The sequence below is a fragment of the Fundulus heteroclitus genome, chromosome 20 (assembly GCF_011125445.2).
Source record: "Fundulus heteroclitus isolate FHET01 chromosome 20, MU-UCD_Fhet_4.1, whole genome shotgun sequence".
Lineage (NCBI taxonomy): Eukaryota > Metazoa > Chordata > Actinopteri > Cyprinodontiformes > Fundulidae > Fundulus > Fundulus heteroclitus.
Window position 1 is genome coordinate 43846900 of NC_046380.1, and position 15287 is coordinate 43862186.

At 40.7% G+C, this 15287-nt stretch overlaps 1 protein-coding gene across 1 annotated transcript in view; it reads right to left on the reverse strand.

The window, feature by feature from the left end:
• Nucleotides 1-2171: 2171 nt before the first annotated feature.
• Nucleotides 2172-15287, reverse strand: part of atxn7l2a (ataxin 7-like 2a) — a 68932-nt gene continuing 55816 nt past the window's right edge. The window contains exons 9-10 of the mRNA XM_036151493.1: nt 13541-14435; nt 2172-2314 (exon numbers count right to left, since the gene is read on the reverse strand). Of these exons, the coding sequence (XP_036007386.1) occupies nt 2297-2314; nt 13541-14435 (913 nt within the window). The 3' untranslated portion in view covers nt 2172-2296. The remainder of the gene's footprint in view (nt 2315-13540; nt 14436-15287) is intronic.

A 15287-nucleotide genomic window follows, 5' to 3' on the forward strand; every position in this document is an offset into this window, starting at 1 on the left:
ATCCGGGTTTTTCGCGCATGCGCGACTGGTAGGCAAAAGGCGAACACAATGGCGGACGCAAACAGAGAAACTGCTCCAGACAGCCGCAGAAGCGGCTGCTGCTGCTGTAGCAGCCGCTTCTGCGGCCCGTGTAGCGATCGCCACCTCCCCTCCGCTGCTATTTAAGTAGAACAATGACTAGAGCAGAATTAAGTTGTATTTACCGGAGATGAAGAGTAGACTGCAAATTCTGTCGTAGTATGATGGCTCCCCCAGTCCATTGGGAGTGTCTGCCTGCGCTCTTTTCATTGAAAATATCCATTTCTTTCTTCGTCCTTGCAATTCTGTTCCCCCATGGAAATCTGTTTCCCCTGTGTCGGGAGCACGCATTGCAGCGAGGGAGGCTGGGCTGAACACTGTCACGTCCCTTCTGATAGATTTCTCGGTTAAAACCAAAAATTAAAAAAACTCAAGTCAAGGTTTTAAAATTTACTTTAATCGGTAGCTGTTTCCAAAATTATAAAATACACACCACAAATTAATAAAACAAGGTCTTTAAACATTTTCTTAACAGTAAAAAATCACGTGATGCACATTTGCATTATGGATTGAAGGACTAGCAAGTCCGCTGGGTTAACTCGCCACTTCTTCTAAAAAACAGCGTAGGAAGAGCCTGCTTTATTACTTTGTGGTGTGTATTTTATAAATTTGGAAACAGCTACCCATTAAAGTAAATTTTACAACCTTGACTTGAGTTTTTTTTTTTAACGAGAAATCTATCAGAAGTGAAGTGAAAGACCTAAAAATAGCATAAGAAGACCCTGTTTTATTAATTTGTGGTGTGCGCACAACACCGGACCTGGACGTAGCGCTGACGTCACGCGTGAACTACCCTATTGGCTGATTGTGTCATGTGATGTAAACAAAATGACCGCTACTTCGTTTGCTTCGTTAGCTTAGCTAGCTTTAAGGCTGTGTCCACTGCAAGTGCTGAGAGGTGTTTCTCGTCCCTCCGTCGTATTAAGACCTATCTGAGATCAACAATGACCCAGAAAAGACTAAATAGCTTGATGTGCGCCCACACACACAGGGATCTTTTGACCATAGTGGATGCTTTGAGGATAGCCAGGGACTTCATCCAGCATAATGACAGAGGTGGACACTTTTTCGGGAATATTTAGAGCGGGGGTGAGTTTGACTTTTCTTTTTAAAGTATTTTTATTCTGTAAATATTGTGTTAGCTGTAATATAATGATTGTAAGTGGAAATAAATACGGGGCGTGTGTGCTGGAACGTCAGAAAAAAAAAAGTTAAATAAATGGGTAGTTCACTTTCATCCGGGTTTTTCGCGCATGCGCGCCGGACTGATGGGCCCGACCAATTTGAAACGCGTTCCGCGGTCCATGTCTCCGTCAGTAAAAAGACTCTGGTTCCTCTCGTCATCAATCATCCATCCTGTTCAATAAACTCACTTTAAGAACCAGCTCTGTGTGTGCGTGCTGTGTCTTGGTTCATCCTAAGACAAATCATGACACACACCTTGTCACAATAATCTGTGGCAGATGTCACCCTGTTTCCAGTTTTTAAGTAGGGCTTAGCCCTTTTAGTTAATTTCTATCATTACGTTAGATTAATGATTGTTATTTCACACATTTGATGTTTGATACAATTTCAAAGAGCAAATTAGTGACCTGTCCAGGGTGTACCCTGTCTCTCACCCAACAGACAATAGATGGATGGAAATTACAATATGTTGGTATTCTTCAAGTCAAAGCATGTTATGGCAAATCTCTGCTGTCAAACCAATGTGATAAATGAACTATTATATTTTAAATATATAAAACACAAACAAGCAAGCTTTTTGCATGTTGGCTAATACAGTCACAAAAGAATTTTGCAACATTAAGATGTGAGCTACATAGCTACCTGTAGATAAACTGGACCAAAAGGACCCGTACAGTCCTGACGGAGGACGGGTACCAACATGAATAAGTCTCAGACACAGAAACCAGGTGAAAATTACATTTTTAATAAATTTTTTTTAATAAACCAACATATTCAATTTAGCAGCATAACCAGATGGTCTTGAGGTATTTCTAAATCCAAACTTTAGGTTTCATCCCAGTCTCCTGCTCCATGATCATCCATACAGCACATCAACACGTCCTTACGGTACAAACACCACCCAGTCCATTCATACCGGAGCGGACGCTGAGCAGACGACATGCAAACACACCCACGCAAACAGAGTCCTGTTGGCTCAGTCACAGACGGAGTGGAGCTGGCTCCCTCATAGTGGCTTGTAAGGCAAGCACACTTAATGGTGCAGTTTTGGCTGTAAGACAAAAGAAAACGGTTCAGTTAGCAGTGGGTTGGTGGGAAACAACTTCATAATAAGGCACAAGCTAGAACAGAGGACTGTGCTGCTGTTCTACATTCAGCAGAAACATTTTCTGTGAAAGCACTGGATTTAAAAAGCACTTTACTTCCTGCATAACACCCTAACAGAGGTTTAGCTCAGACAAAGCTTGGTATTATGTTGAACAACCTGTTAGACCTACGGTTAATCTCTATATATTTTGCAGCAAAACATTCATCTGTTTTTAGCAGATTTGTAATTGAATAGGTTGCCAATCGTACTACTTTTGTATGGTGATAGCAAAAATCATAGCAGCACCTGAAAGTCAGTAACTCTTATGCACATTCATTTATTGATTCAATTCAATTCAATTTTATTTATATAGCGCCAATTCATGAAACATGTCATCTCGAGGCACTTTGCAAAGTCAAATTCAATCATATTATACAGATTGGTCAAAAACCTCCTATATAAGGGAACCAGTTGATTGCTTCAAAGTCCCGACAAGCAGCATTCACTCCTGGAGAAGCGTCGAGCTACAGGGAGAGTTGTCTGCATTGTCCATGGCTTTGCAGCAATCCCTCATACTGAGCAAGCATGGAGCGACAGCGGAAAGAAAAACTCCCCATTAACGGGAAGGAAAATCTCCAGCAGAACCGGGCTCAGTATGAATGGTCATCTGCCTCGACCGACTGGGGGCTAGAGAAGACAGAGCAGAGACACAACAAGAGAGACAAAAAAGCACAGAAGCACACATTGATCCAGTAATCTGTTCTACATTAGATGGTAATAGCGGGTGATCTGTCTTCCCAGACCAGGTGTACCTACTATGAAGAAAAAAAGAGAGCAAAAAGTAAAAAGTTGAAATGACAATAGTCATTTCAATGCAATGCAAAACTAGAGAACAGTAGACTGGAGTGAGAAAAATAGGCCCTGATGTCCCCCAGTAGCCTAAGCCTATAGCAGCATAACTATAGAGGTAGCTCAGGGTAACATGAGCCACTCTAACTATAAGCTTTCTCAAAAAGGAAAGTTTTAAGATTAGTCTTAAAAGTAGACGGGGTGTCTGCCTCACGGACCAAAACTGGGAGTTGGTTCCACAGGAGAGGAGCCTGATAGCTAAAGGATCTGCCTCCCATTCTACTTTTAGAGACTCTAGGAACCACCAGCAGACCTGCAGCCTGAGAGTGAAGTGTTGTGTTAGGAACATACGGGGTAATCAGAGCTCTGATATATGATGGAGCTTGATTATTAAGGGCTTTATACGTTAGAAGAAGAATTTTAAATTCTATTCTTGATTTAACAGGAAGCCAATGAAGGGAAGCTAAAATTGGAGAAATATGATTCCTCTTGTTGATTTTCTTCAGAACTCAGATGTATCCAACCACAACACATCTTAGTTTGTAATGAGGGGATTTATATTCCCTTATGAAGTTGCTTTTTGTATTGTGGTGAAGATTTGTATTTAGAAGTAAAAGTTTTAGTATTTTTGATTTTATTTCTAGTAGTTTATTATTTCAACAAACCTAACTGTAATGTGTAGTTTTCTTGTAGGTAATTAACTTTAGTAACCCCTGTTGTGTCTCAATGGTCTGATCAGCTAGTCTATACCCTGGTGTCCTTTCTTTGTTAGGTCAGTCATGATAATGTAGTTAAACTATAAACTAGACTTTTCAAAATTGTTAAATGTGAGATCATGTTACTGCAATAAAAGATTTTGCAAACATACAATTCTAGATTACTTATTGCGTGCCAATACATGTGGACGGGATTGCAAGTAAATTTGCTTCAACATGCTGTTTGGTTGAGTTCACATGTCAAAACAAAGAAAAAAGGCCAAGAGCAACTGCACCATCCCAAACAGCGCATGGATGCAGATCATTTGAATAAATGGAAATAACTGGTTGCCATGTTGACTACTATCTCTGTTTTAAATGTACGGTTCTCTCTGTAGCAGGTCACAGAGACAATAATTGTAATTCATAAACAGTAACTCCCTGATTTTTTTAACAGACAAATTATAAAAGTTATCAAACACACCAGCAACAGCCCATAAATCTGGAGTCATTTCAAACTTTGTGTTGTCGGTTGACACAAGGTTTTAAAGAAAGTATTGTACTACAAAGCAAGCTTAATTCTTTTAATGATGAAATATATTTTGAAACAAAGCATTTTAAACCTTTTGGGCTTAATAAATGAAAAGCACTTCTAAATGAGTCTTCCGTCTTCAAACATCCCACAGAAACACACTGCCTTGTTCTTTCAGGTTTTACATTACGGTCCTGAGAAACAGAAGAAACTGGATCATCTCTTGCTGATTGACAGTATCTCATCTGAACTACGTACTTCAGGAATCAGGTGTTGTAATGAAATAGCCTCCCAACAATCCGGCCTACCTCAATGGAGTGCAGGCACAGAAAAATGTGGGGGGAAGAGCGTCTATATTGGCGTAGCTATTATTACCAGGTGGAGTGGAGGCAATTCTGAGGGAGCGCTGACAGGCAAGTAAATTTAATATAACAGTGAAGTTTATTTTTAGCGTTATGTTAGAAACAGGGAAGTGTAGTTCAGCAACTACTCTGTCCTCCTGGCAGAAACGGGTCATTTTGTTCGCCTCTCTCTCCCCCTGAGAGAAGGTCTGTATGTACAGTAACCGGAGGGATATAGGCAGGCCAATTCATTTGTTTGTAGCGCAGCAGTAAAACCTCTGTATGACTGTTTATATTATTTTAGACCCTAAATAAGCGACTGCATGTTCAGAAACGAGCCCAAAAAACTGTGACTCACGGAATTTACTAGCGACTTTAGAAAAAAACAAAGCAGACTTGACAACTTTGCCAAAAACTATTTCAGACAATGACCGTAGCTATTAGCAGTAGCTGTGGTAACAAATACATGGAGAACATATTGACATTGTCACCTTACACTCCGGGGCTTCTGTAGTAGCTATTACAGCAAAGTCGTCAAACCATCAGTTTGACAAGCAGCTTAGATCTAGAAAATGCTTTAGTTTCACCTGTTTTAAGTCCGTGTCAGGTATTCACCCCCACTGGCTTTTTACCTACTTTTCTACATTCCAAGCTGTAATTGAAATGTTTTTTTTTATTTTATTTTGTTTAACATTCTAAGTTGTTGAGTGAAATGAGAAAAGTACACATAAAAAAAAAAAAAAATCGAAACTACAATCCAAGCGTCACATAATCTGTCAGGATAAATATCTTTTCTGAAACGCCCCAAACTAAAATGGAACTTTTCAGTCACCAAGGATGTCTTGTGCAAACTCAACACATCCCATCACCACAAGAATATCATTCTACAGTGAAACATGGTGGTGGCAGCATCATGCTGTGGGGATGTCGTTCAATAGCAGGGACCGAGGTTCACCTTTACCTTCCAGCAGGACAATGACCCAAAGTATCCACAAAAGCAACTTAGTCATGTGTTGGAGGGCCTAGTCAATGTACAGCAATACAATTGAAAGTCTGTGGTTAAGGAATAGACATATATTTGGAGTGGCTTAGGTTATCCTGAGCTATTTCTGTAGTTATGCTGCTATAGGCTGCTGAAACACATAATGACTACTTGTCCTCACTCTGTTACATTCTTATATTCTCCTCCTCGTTGCCACCAATTCCACCCTATCCAAAATCAATAGTTTCACAATACCCATAGACAACTCCTTGGTCTCCCCCTTCTCTCAGGTCAAGAGTCTGGGTGTCATCCTTGGATCCTCCCTATCCTTTCAGCCACACATAAATAACATTAGCCGGTCTGCATACTTCCACCTTCGCAACATTAACCGCCTCCGTTCCTCCCTTATCGCTCACACGGCCTCTATCGTTACCCACAGCCTCATCACCTCCCGTCTTGATTATTGTAACTCCCTTTTTTTCGGCCTCCCTCATAAATCTCTCCATAAACTCAAACTTCTTCAGAACTCAGCAGTTCGTGTCATCACCAAAACCCCCTCTTTTCATCATATTTCTCCTGTCCTTCAGCAGCTCCATTGGCTCCCAGTTCAATTCAGAATACAATTTAAAATCCTTCTATATACTTTCAAAGCCATCCATAACCTTGCTGCTCCATATCTATCAGACCTCCTTCATATCGCCTCCTCCTCCCGCTCCCCCAGATCCTCCTCTCCATCCTCCTTACTACAGTCATGGCCAAAAGTATTGAGAATGATTCAAATGTTAATATTTACAAAGCCTACTGCTTCAGTTTTTATAACGGCAATTTGCATATACTCCAGAATGTTAAACACTCCACCAAATCAGCTCAATAAAATTTCAACAGAATTTTAAGTTTGTTGATCCCATCCTGTAATACAATGCGGGAAATAACTACGATAATATATAATTGTACTGATCCTGTCCTCCACTGCTTCGGCAGCACGAGGTACGGACATTCCTTGAGCCAGCGGCTCAAATTGATAAGGCTCTGGCCCGCTGGGCTCCACAAAGGCTTCCTCAACCCCCAGTGATGAGGGGGGTGATAAATCCTCCACCTGAAAAGACCAAACCGTGGAGTAACTACCAGCGTCACTCTGGTAGTTACTCCACCCCCGCGCAAAGTGGGTGTGGTGGAGTAGAGCAAAACAAACCGAGGCGGTAGAAATGGAGCAATTGATATTTCTCGCAGTATAGTATACTCATTGTGTATGTATAAATTTAGGGTTAGGACCCAGGAGATTTACCTGACTCCGCCAGATGGATTTGCTCCGCATATCCATCTGGAAACCTTCCGTTGAAGTAATTTTGGGAAGGGGCGAAAATACTGGTTAGCTGATTGGCCTATGTTGGTGATAGACGGGCCAAATAAACCAATCAGATTCGTCGTCGCTCTGTTACGAGCGACGACGAAAACACAACCACAAGCCAAGCTACTCTTGCTGCTGCAGGTAAAGGCTCGTTAGCTCAGCAAATAAATACTCTGTAATTCCGATAAAACTTGCTCGATAGCCACGCTAACGCTAGTTTCATCGGCTGAAGCCGCCATGTTCTATAGACTGAACTGTCGTGCTTCCGGTTGCGTCACACCTCAACCCGCCTCAAAGCCAACGCTGATTGGACGTTCGTTTGGTGAACGGCTCCAAATTTTCTTTAACGGAGAGTATCCAGACTGATCTGCGAGTGAAACCTTGAAAGCTCGCGAGATCAGGATGGTCTCACGAGGCTACCAGGAGATTGTTGTGGAGTGTAAACCACTGATGCTAGTAACACACCATCAACGCTGATGACGAGGAGATTTTTAATGACATTCTAAAGCGTGCAACTGATGCAGATACGTAGGAGACTACGCAGGCAGAGCGAATGTTTACCATGTGGAGGTTTAGCATAGTGCAGCTAAAGTAACCACAGCAGAGACGTACTAAATCATGAACAGAATAGTTACTGGATTAAGAGTTCAGAGCACATTCTTGCCGTTTCTGATGGCTGATCCTTGCAGTTCATGTTTCCAAGCCAGGCTTGCCAAAGCTCAACATTCAACTCCTTTGTTTGTGGTCTTTCATATTTTCAATCAATTTTATTTCTAATGTGCTTTACAACAATCACAAATTGACCAAAGTGCTGTACAGAACAAAGAGAGCTCCAGATTTTGGGCCCTGCTACTGCAAAGGCATGATCACAAAGGCAAGATTTTCTGGATGTAGTAAAAACTGTGCTTTGCCAAAGCATCTGCACAGTTGGAACATCTTTTCACTCAACATGAAATAATCACTACAAGATTTGTAAATAAAAATAAAATAAATACTCCCCCATAAAATCAATGACATTTAATTTACAATATGTATGACCCCCAAGTGAAGAGGTTTTGGACATTGTACACTGTATTCTTACTTATAATCACGTTGAGAGTTTGGAACATGTATTTCAGGTTTGTGACTTTTAAAATGAGAGCCAAAGTTGGCTGTAATCTAAAAATCTTGACAGACAATATCAGGGTTTTCGTCATTGTATTTCAGCGTAACGGGCCATTACACTTAACCTGACTCCGCCAGATGGATTTGCTCCGCATATCCATCTGGAAACCTTCCGTTGAAGTAATTTTGGGAAGGGGCGAAAATACTTGTTAGCTGACTGGCTTTTGTTGGTGATAGACGGGCCAAATAAACCAATCAGATCAACGAAGCATATGACGTACTAACAGAGCGACTATGAAAACACAACCACAAGCTCTTGCCGAAACCAGTCGGGAGAAGAGCAGTGTTTTGCTCTTCTTTCAGCGAAGAAATACTCAGTAATTCCGATAAAACTTGCTCGATAGCCATGCTAACGCTAGTTTCATCGGCTGAAGCCGCCTTGTTCTTTAGACTGAACTGTCGCGCTTCTCGTTGCGTCACACCTCAACCCGCCTCAAAGGCAACGCTGATTGGACGTTCGTTTGGTGAACTGCTCCAAATTTTCTTTAACGGAAAGTAGCCAGACTGATCTGCGAGTGAAACCTTGAAAGCTCGCGGGATCAGGATGGTCTCACGAGGCTACATTACACTGTCAATTGTCTAAATTACGCTGTAATTAGGCCATTACACTGACGGCTCTTTGGCTGACATCTGGGCTTCCTTTCCAATCTGACCAACTTGTCGCACTTCTTTCAACAGCAGCAGTGCAGAGATACTCCAGTCTCCTCCCTGCAGTTGCAAACTCAACCCGAGTAATGAGCAGCTGCTGGAAATTTTAAAGTCTGCCAACATGTTGTGAACGGCCAGCAGAAAATATGCAACCGTCTATATGGACGACAAACAAAAAAGCGTTGTTTGGGGAAACTTTCCCAGGCGGACAGACAAGAAAAACGAAACGCTGAACGGTGCTACGTTCAAAGCCAACAGTACGACACTGATGTGTCAGAGGAACATAAAAAGACTAGCAAAGCTCCTGTATATCATAGACATAATATAAGAGTAGACCCCGCATTGACTGTCGATGCGCATGAATTAGAGCCGCCATCTTGGAGCGGTTGACCTGCTGCCCAATCCTAATGATTCTAGCTGAACACACTAATGATGCCTCAGCACTGTGCGGCTCATTTTTGTTTAAATTGAGGGACTATGTCAGGGCTCGAGGGATAACTTTTCACAAGATGAAAAGATATTGTTTATATTTTTGATTAGAATGTGATTTTTCTAATATTAGAGATACAGGTCTACACGTCAAAGTCTTTGTGACTTAGTCTCTCCAAAACTCCACCTGCTCTGTGAAGGCATCAGAGCTTTGTTAGACATTAGTGAATAAACAGCATATTATATATATATATATATATATATATATATATATATATATATATATATATATATATATATATATATATATATATATATATATATATATATGGGCTGTCAAAATAACGCGTTAATTTCGATTAATTTAAAAAAGAGTCACAGGGGAGGCGCGAGAAGACAGCGCTGCCGCTCAACTCTGTGAAACAGTGTAGCGATATTCGTGCCTTCTGTTTGAGCGCGCAGGAACCAATCCAACTGCGCAGTGAAACAACCCTCAATGCTTAAAACCGGTCTGGCACGGTCTGAAAAACTCTTCTCAACCCACTGTCCTCGCGGTGAGCTCCATCTCTGCTTGCGCGCTACACCAGCTGTGCTCTCTCTCGGCTGTTAAAGCCAATCACAGGTAGTTTTTTTTCATCCAAACAGAGTATGGCTTGCAAATACTGCATTCAGATGAATTAAATCAAAATGCTGCAGCCTTTGGCAGAAATTACTAAACATCACCGAGGGATTGAAGAAAAACAAAAAGTGTAATATTTTAGCCTAAAATATTTAGGCTAAAGTATTTAAACAAAAATATTAGAGTTATTAAGTGAGGTGTGAAAAGGAGACAAAATGTTTTTGTCTCTTTTCTTTCCAGCTTCTGGGAGGTGATGGAAAAGTTTATTCTGATCATAATCATCATGAATGTCATCATTATTTAAAGAGCACTTTAACACGAAAGTGTTAAAGTGCCAAACATCAGAAATACATCAGATAAGAGATAACAACAAATAAAATGCCTATTTGTTAAAATAGCACTAGTTCTAAATTGTGTATAATTAGCCTAAAAAGTAGATTTGAATATGGAATATGTTGACGTCTGTTAAATTCAGGTTATCTTTTTTATTATTATTTCAGTTAATGTCTCCTGTTGACGTGAGTTCAGTTTGACATTGGCATCTGTTTAGTTCAGTTTGTCTGCTGTTGAAAACAATTGTTTATGAATTTGCTCTAATGACAGCTCAATTTTAAAACTAAGCCCTCTCTCTATGTTATGTTTTAGTAAAAGTAGCATGTAATATGGAAATATTTGGATGTATATTTTATGAATAGGCCTTTTTTATGATTTTTTTTTACTTTGTTAAAAGAATGCTGATTATTCATTGAATCATTTGAATTTAAATATTTAAAATACTTTCACAGCAAAAATTATATGCGATTAATTTAGATTAATTACAGAGTATGTAATTAGATAATTTTTTTTATCGATTGACAGCCCTTATATATATATATATATATATATATATATATATATATGGGCAAGTTAACGCGTTAATTTCGCGTTACTCATTAGACTATTAACGGCGATATTTTCTTTAACGCGCGTTAACGCATGTTGCTCACATGCTTTTATTTTGTGAAGGTCTGTTGCTGCGGTGTAGGGGTTTGAATCAGAACAGTAGGTGGCGATAATGCGGCAATAACCTCGCTGTCAGCCAAGCCTCGGATTCAGAGGAAGAAAGGTGCTGGCCGGAAAAAAACAAAGCAGACATGCGGAAGGCGGTGTTTCCCGCAGGAATAGCGTACCGCGCACGTGACGTCACCGTCTCAAGAGCAACGCCCCTTTTGCCGCTTAGGTAGGACATACAGGTAGAGAACGCCCGTAGCAACCAGCTATTACACGCGCAACAGAAACAGCGATATGACCGACTTTATAGCCGTTAAACTTTCCCAAGACGATGTCCCAGGCGCACGGATTACTGGCCGCACTGTCGAAGAACACACCAACCTTCAGCTCAAACGATGGCTTCAGTGTCGAGGGCTTAAAAAACCGGAAAACGGGCCGACTTGATCGAACGGTAAGCTTTGTTTTTTTTTTTCCTGCGCGGCGATCATGGCGTCCGTCCAGGGATCGGTATATGTTTAATGTTTGTCTTATTTGAAATGTTTTTGAGTAAGCTATCCTGGTAGCAGGGTATCATGTTAGCGCATGCTACCATGATAGCCTATATGCTATCATGGTAGCAAGCGCTTCATTATTAACATGTCGGCCACCAAAATACTCTTACCTGTTCACTACTTGATGTCGCTGGAATTGGGTCAGGATGTTCTTCGGTTGGGCCCTTTCCTCCAACAAAATGCTTGCTACATACGTACTTGAATTTGGTAACTTTTTCCGGGTTGAACTGTTGTGTAGGCTGACCGCACTGGTGTACCCAGCGCACACATTTCTCCTTGGCAGTCTTGAAGAAAACATCCTTCATATGCGGCCGATCAGCGTACCTCGAGTCGCTGTTGCCCGTTCCATAGCAACAATGTTTAAAAACCATGGTCTTAGATTTGGAAAAAGCAGTCGTTTACCGAGTAAAACCAAGGGTAACGCACGTCTCTTTTACAGCGAAACAGCGACGGACTATGCAAGCTTGCCCTACTGCGTACCACGTGATGTGACGTTACGTTTCTAAAAATAGCTCGGTCGTGGTACGCTATTTGCTTAGGCGAGGCGGTGAGTTGGCGAACGGAACAAGTTTTGTGCGGAGCGGGGGGTCTGCTTAGACGCCGTCGGTGAAGTCGCTTCGCGTTTCAAATGTGTTTTTGCCTGTTTTTCCCTGCCATTCACTATATGCACGCGAGAAAGCAACAAAAAAACACGTGTCAACGTCAAATAAACGCAAGCAACGCAAGCATATCGAGTTAGCAAGCATTTCAGTTTAAAGTTCTTCCAGCAACGAATATGACAGAAACAAGTTAGTTGTAACCACTGCCAAGTTAAACTTTGGTATTGAACATAAAATGGTAATGCTGCTCCCTGCTGTTACCTCAGAAATTGCCTGTTTTTGGTAGATTTTTCCCCATAAAGAGAATTCCCTGTCAGTGGCAATAAGCTTTAATTTATTATTATTGCTATTTTTTTGTTTTACATGTTTAAGTTGAGCTTTACACTAAATATGTGTTACTGATAAGTGCTACAAATGTTACAACACTTTTGTTCATATGGCAGCAGAACATTAAAACAAAAGTGCTCTTTACACTACTTTTGAATTCATTCTTGGAGTTTGTAAATACAATGCGATTAATCACGATTAATCGCGATTAATCAGGGCGATTAATCGCGATTAAATATTTTAATTGTTGCCCAGCCCTAATATATATATACACACACACACACATACATATACATATATATATATATATATATATATATATATATATATACATATATATATACATATATATATATACATATATATATATATATATATACATATATATATATATATATATATATACATATATATACACATATATATATATATATATATATATATATATATATATGAGTACATGTACAAATGTGTTTGTTTATATAGTAATATGAAACATACATACAGAATATTCTATTACTTTTAGCCACACTAAGATTATTTAAAGGCACTGAACAATTTGTTATAATAGCTATAGTTTTAAAGTTTTAAGCAAAAAAAAAAAAAAAAAAAAAAAAAGTGAAAATTAGTTCAATATTCATAGTTATAGTTGATTAGAATTGATTCTGCCTGGTCAACACATCACACTGAGCTGAGCTGTCGACCGCCCCAAGATGGCGCCCCCAAATCCCCTCAGCGCCCATAGGCGAAAGCGGTCGATGCAGGGTCTACTCTTATATTATGTCTATGCTGCACATGCATCAGTGACACTGTAAACCTGTCAGACAACATCAGCTAATGGTAATGCTAGCTGTTAGCTTGACGGAATGCCCAATGACGGGGTTCTGTTGGTCTGACCTCCCCCTTTGGGCGGAGGTCAGATGGCGTGGTAACAAATACATGTTCTCCATGTATTTGTTACCAAGCTCTGCTGTGTTGTTGAATAAATGCTGAAGCAATGAAACAACAAACCAGTTTATTTTTTATTTTTTTTCAATAAGCTCTATTTAATGTGTTTTAGTCTTAAATATCTGTTTCTGAAATCAGGTCATTCTGAAAAACTTTGTTTAAACCCACCTTCTGTGTGCCCAATTTCTTCTCCATCTCCCCATCCAGACTCCCACTCTTAGTGTCCTTCCAAGGGTAGAAATTGGAGCGTGGAGAAGAAGAGGTGGCAGAGCTAGAGGATGAAGGCAGGCGCTGCACTGAGAGTTTGGATGAGGGGGAGTGTTCCTCTATGCCACCCCCCTTTCGTCTCTTCAGTCCCTGATGTTCCAAAAAGGTTCTCCCGCTCCCTTGCCCATGAAGTCCTGAGTCCCCCACACTGGTACGATTGTGGGAATTAGTAGCAGAGGAAGGATCTAGAGGTGAGGAATGGTTCAGAGGAGGATGTGTCCGTTTGTAAGTCCAAAGTGCCTTAACAGCAGGGGAGTGGGACTCTGGGGCGGGAGGCTGTGGACGTGGTTTACTACTGGGGGACAGAGTGCCATTGGTCTGTCCATGAGGGAGAAAAGAAGTGGGGGCTTTGGAAGAGGAAGAAGATGATGATGAGGCAGCAGAAGATGGGGGGCCCCTGTCCTGCAGGATGATGCAGTTCCTGTCAGGGCCAGAATGTTCTCCTTCTTGGCACGGAGCTTTCCGTTTGCGGAAGGCAGCGGCAGCAGCAGCCTCCTCTCGCAGCTTCAGCATTTGCTTGCTAGGGCGCCCAACTGGATTCTTAGGTCTGCTTGCACCCACCCGACGTACCACGGCAGGTTTTTCCAGAGACATAGGATGAGAACCCACAAAACTGCTGCTGCCCCCAGAGTTCTCTGATTGCATGGCTGTTAGTCTCCCTGCTCCACGATTGGGTGAGCTTATATGACTTCCTGCACAAGCTTTAGAATGAAATGAGGAGGATGAGGTTGCTATGGAGACAGAAGAGGACTTGGCTGAAGAAGTTGGTGACAGGTCTGCAGCTTGAGGTATTTTCCTGGAAGAAGCAAAAAAAAAAAAAAACAAAAACAAAAAAGGACCAATTAATAAATCTGAGATGGATCTTTTGGAAAAAACAGGAGGGTGTTTGCTACGCGCGGTGGAGTCTGTTCTGTCAGGTCAACATATATATTGTCAGATGATCTGCTCCCTATCTTCCAAATCCTCCACATTGGGATTATGCTTTCAGCAGGAAGAGTGGACTGTGCCTCATTTGCAACCATCAAGGAGTGGAACTATTACTTTTGCTTTTGTTGAAAAGTGAAAGATAAGTGTTTTTACTTTTTCGTTCAGTTAGTGGGTTACAATAGAAAAGGACACATTGGTCGTTCTCACGTGGAATCACACGTGATTATTTAAACATACCGAAAATGTTTGCCTAATATGAGGATGATCATCTCTGTTTAAACTTGATTCATATAAACATTAACACTCAATATTCCATGTCCTCAAGAAGTAAACAACTCTGTGGTCGTTTCCAGATGTCCTGCAAAAATACTATTTGCTCTGATTGTCACACATTTCCAGAAATTCTGTCTGCTGCAACCAAAAATCCACCTTCCCGAGTCCATCACTGAAAACAACTGTCTGCTCTATTATAAAACACATTTTTGTTGCCTGATAGACCTGACAAATGAATCTTATGAAGCAAATTTTAAATGTGATCAAAAAACACTGGATAACGTTACAGCCAAAGTTATTCTTAACTGGTAGATCTAGATATCAAGAAGTAGGAAGGAAATAGAACAGGTATCTTTCAAAATCTAATTTTAAATAAAAAACTGTGACATGATGGTTAGATAGAGACTCATAAAAAGGTGTAGAAACAGAAACCTACAAAAAGAGAGAT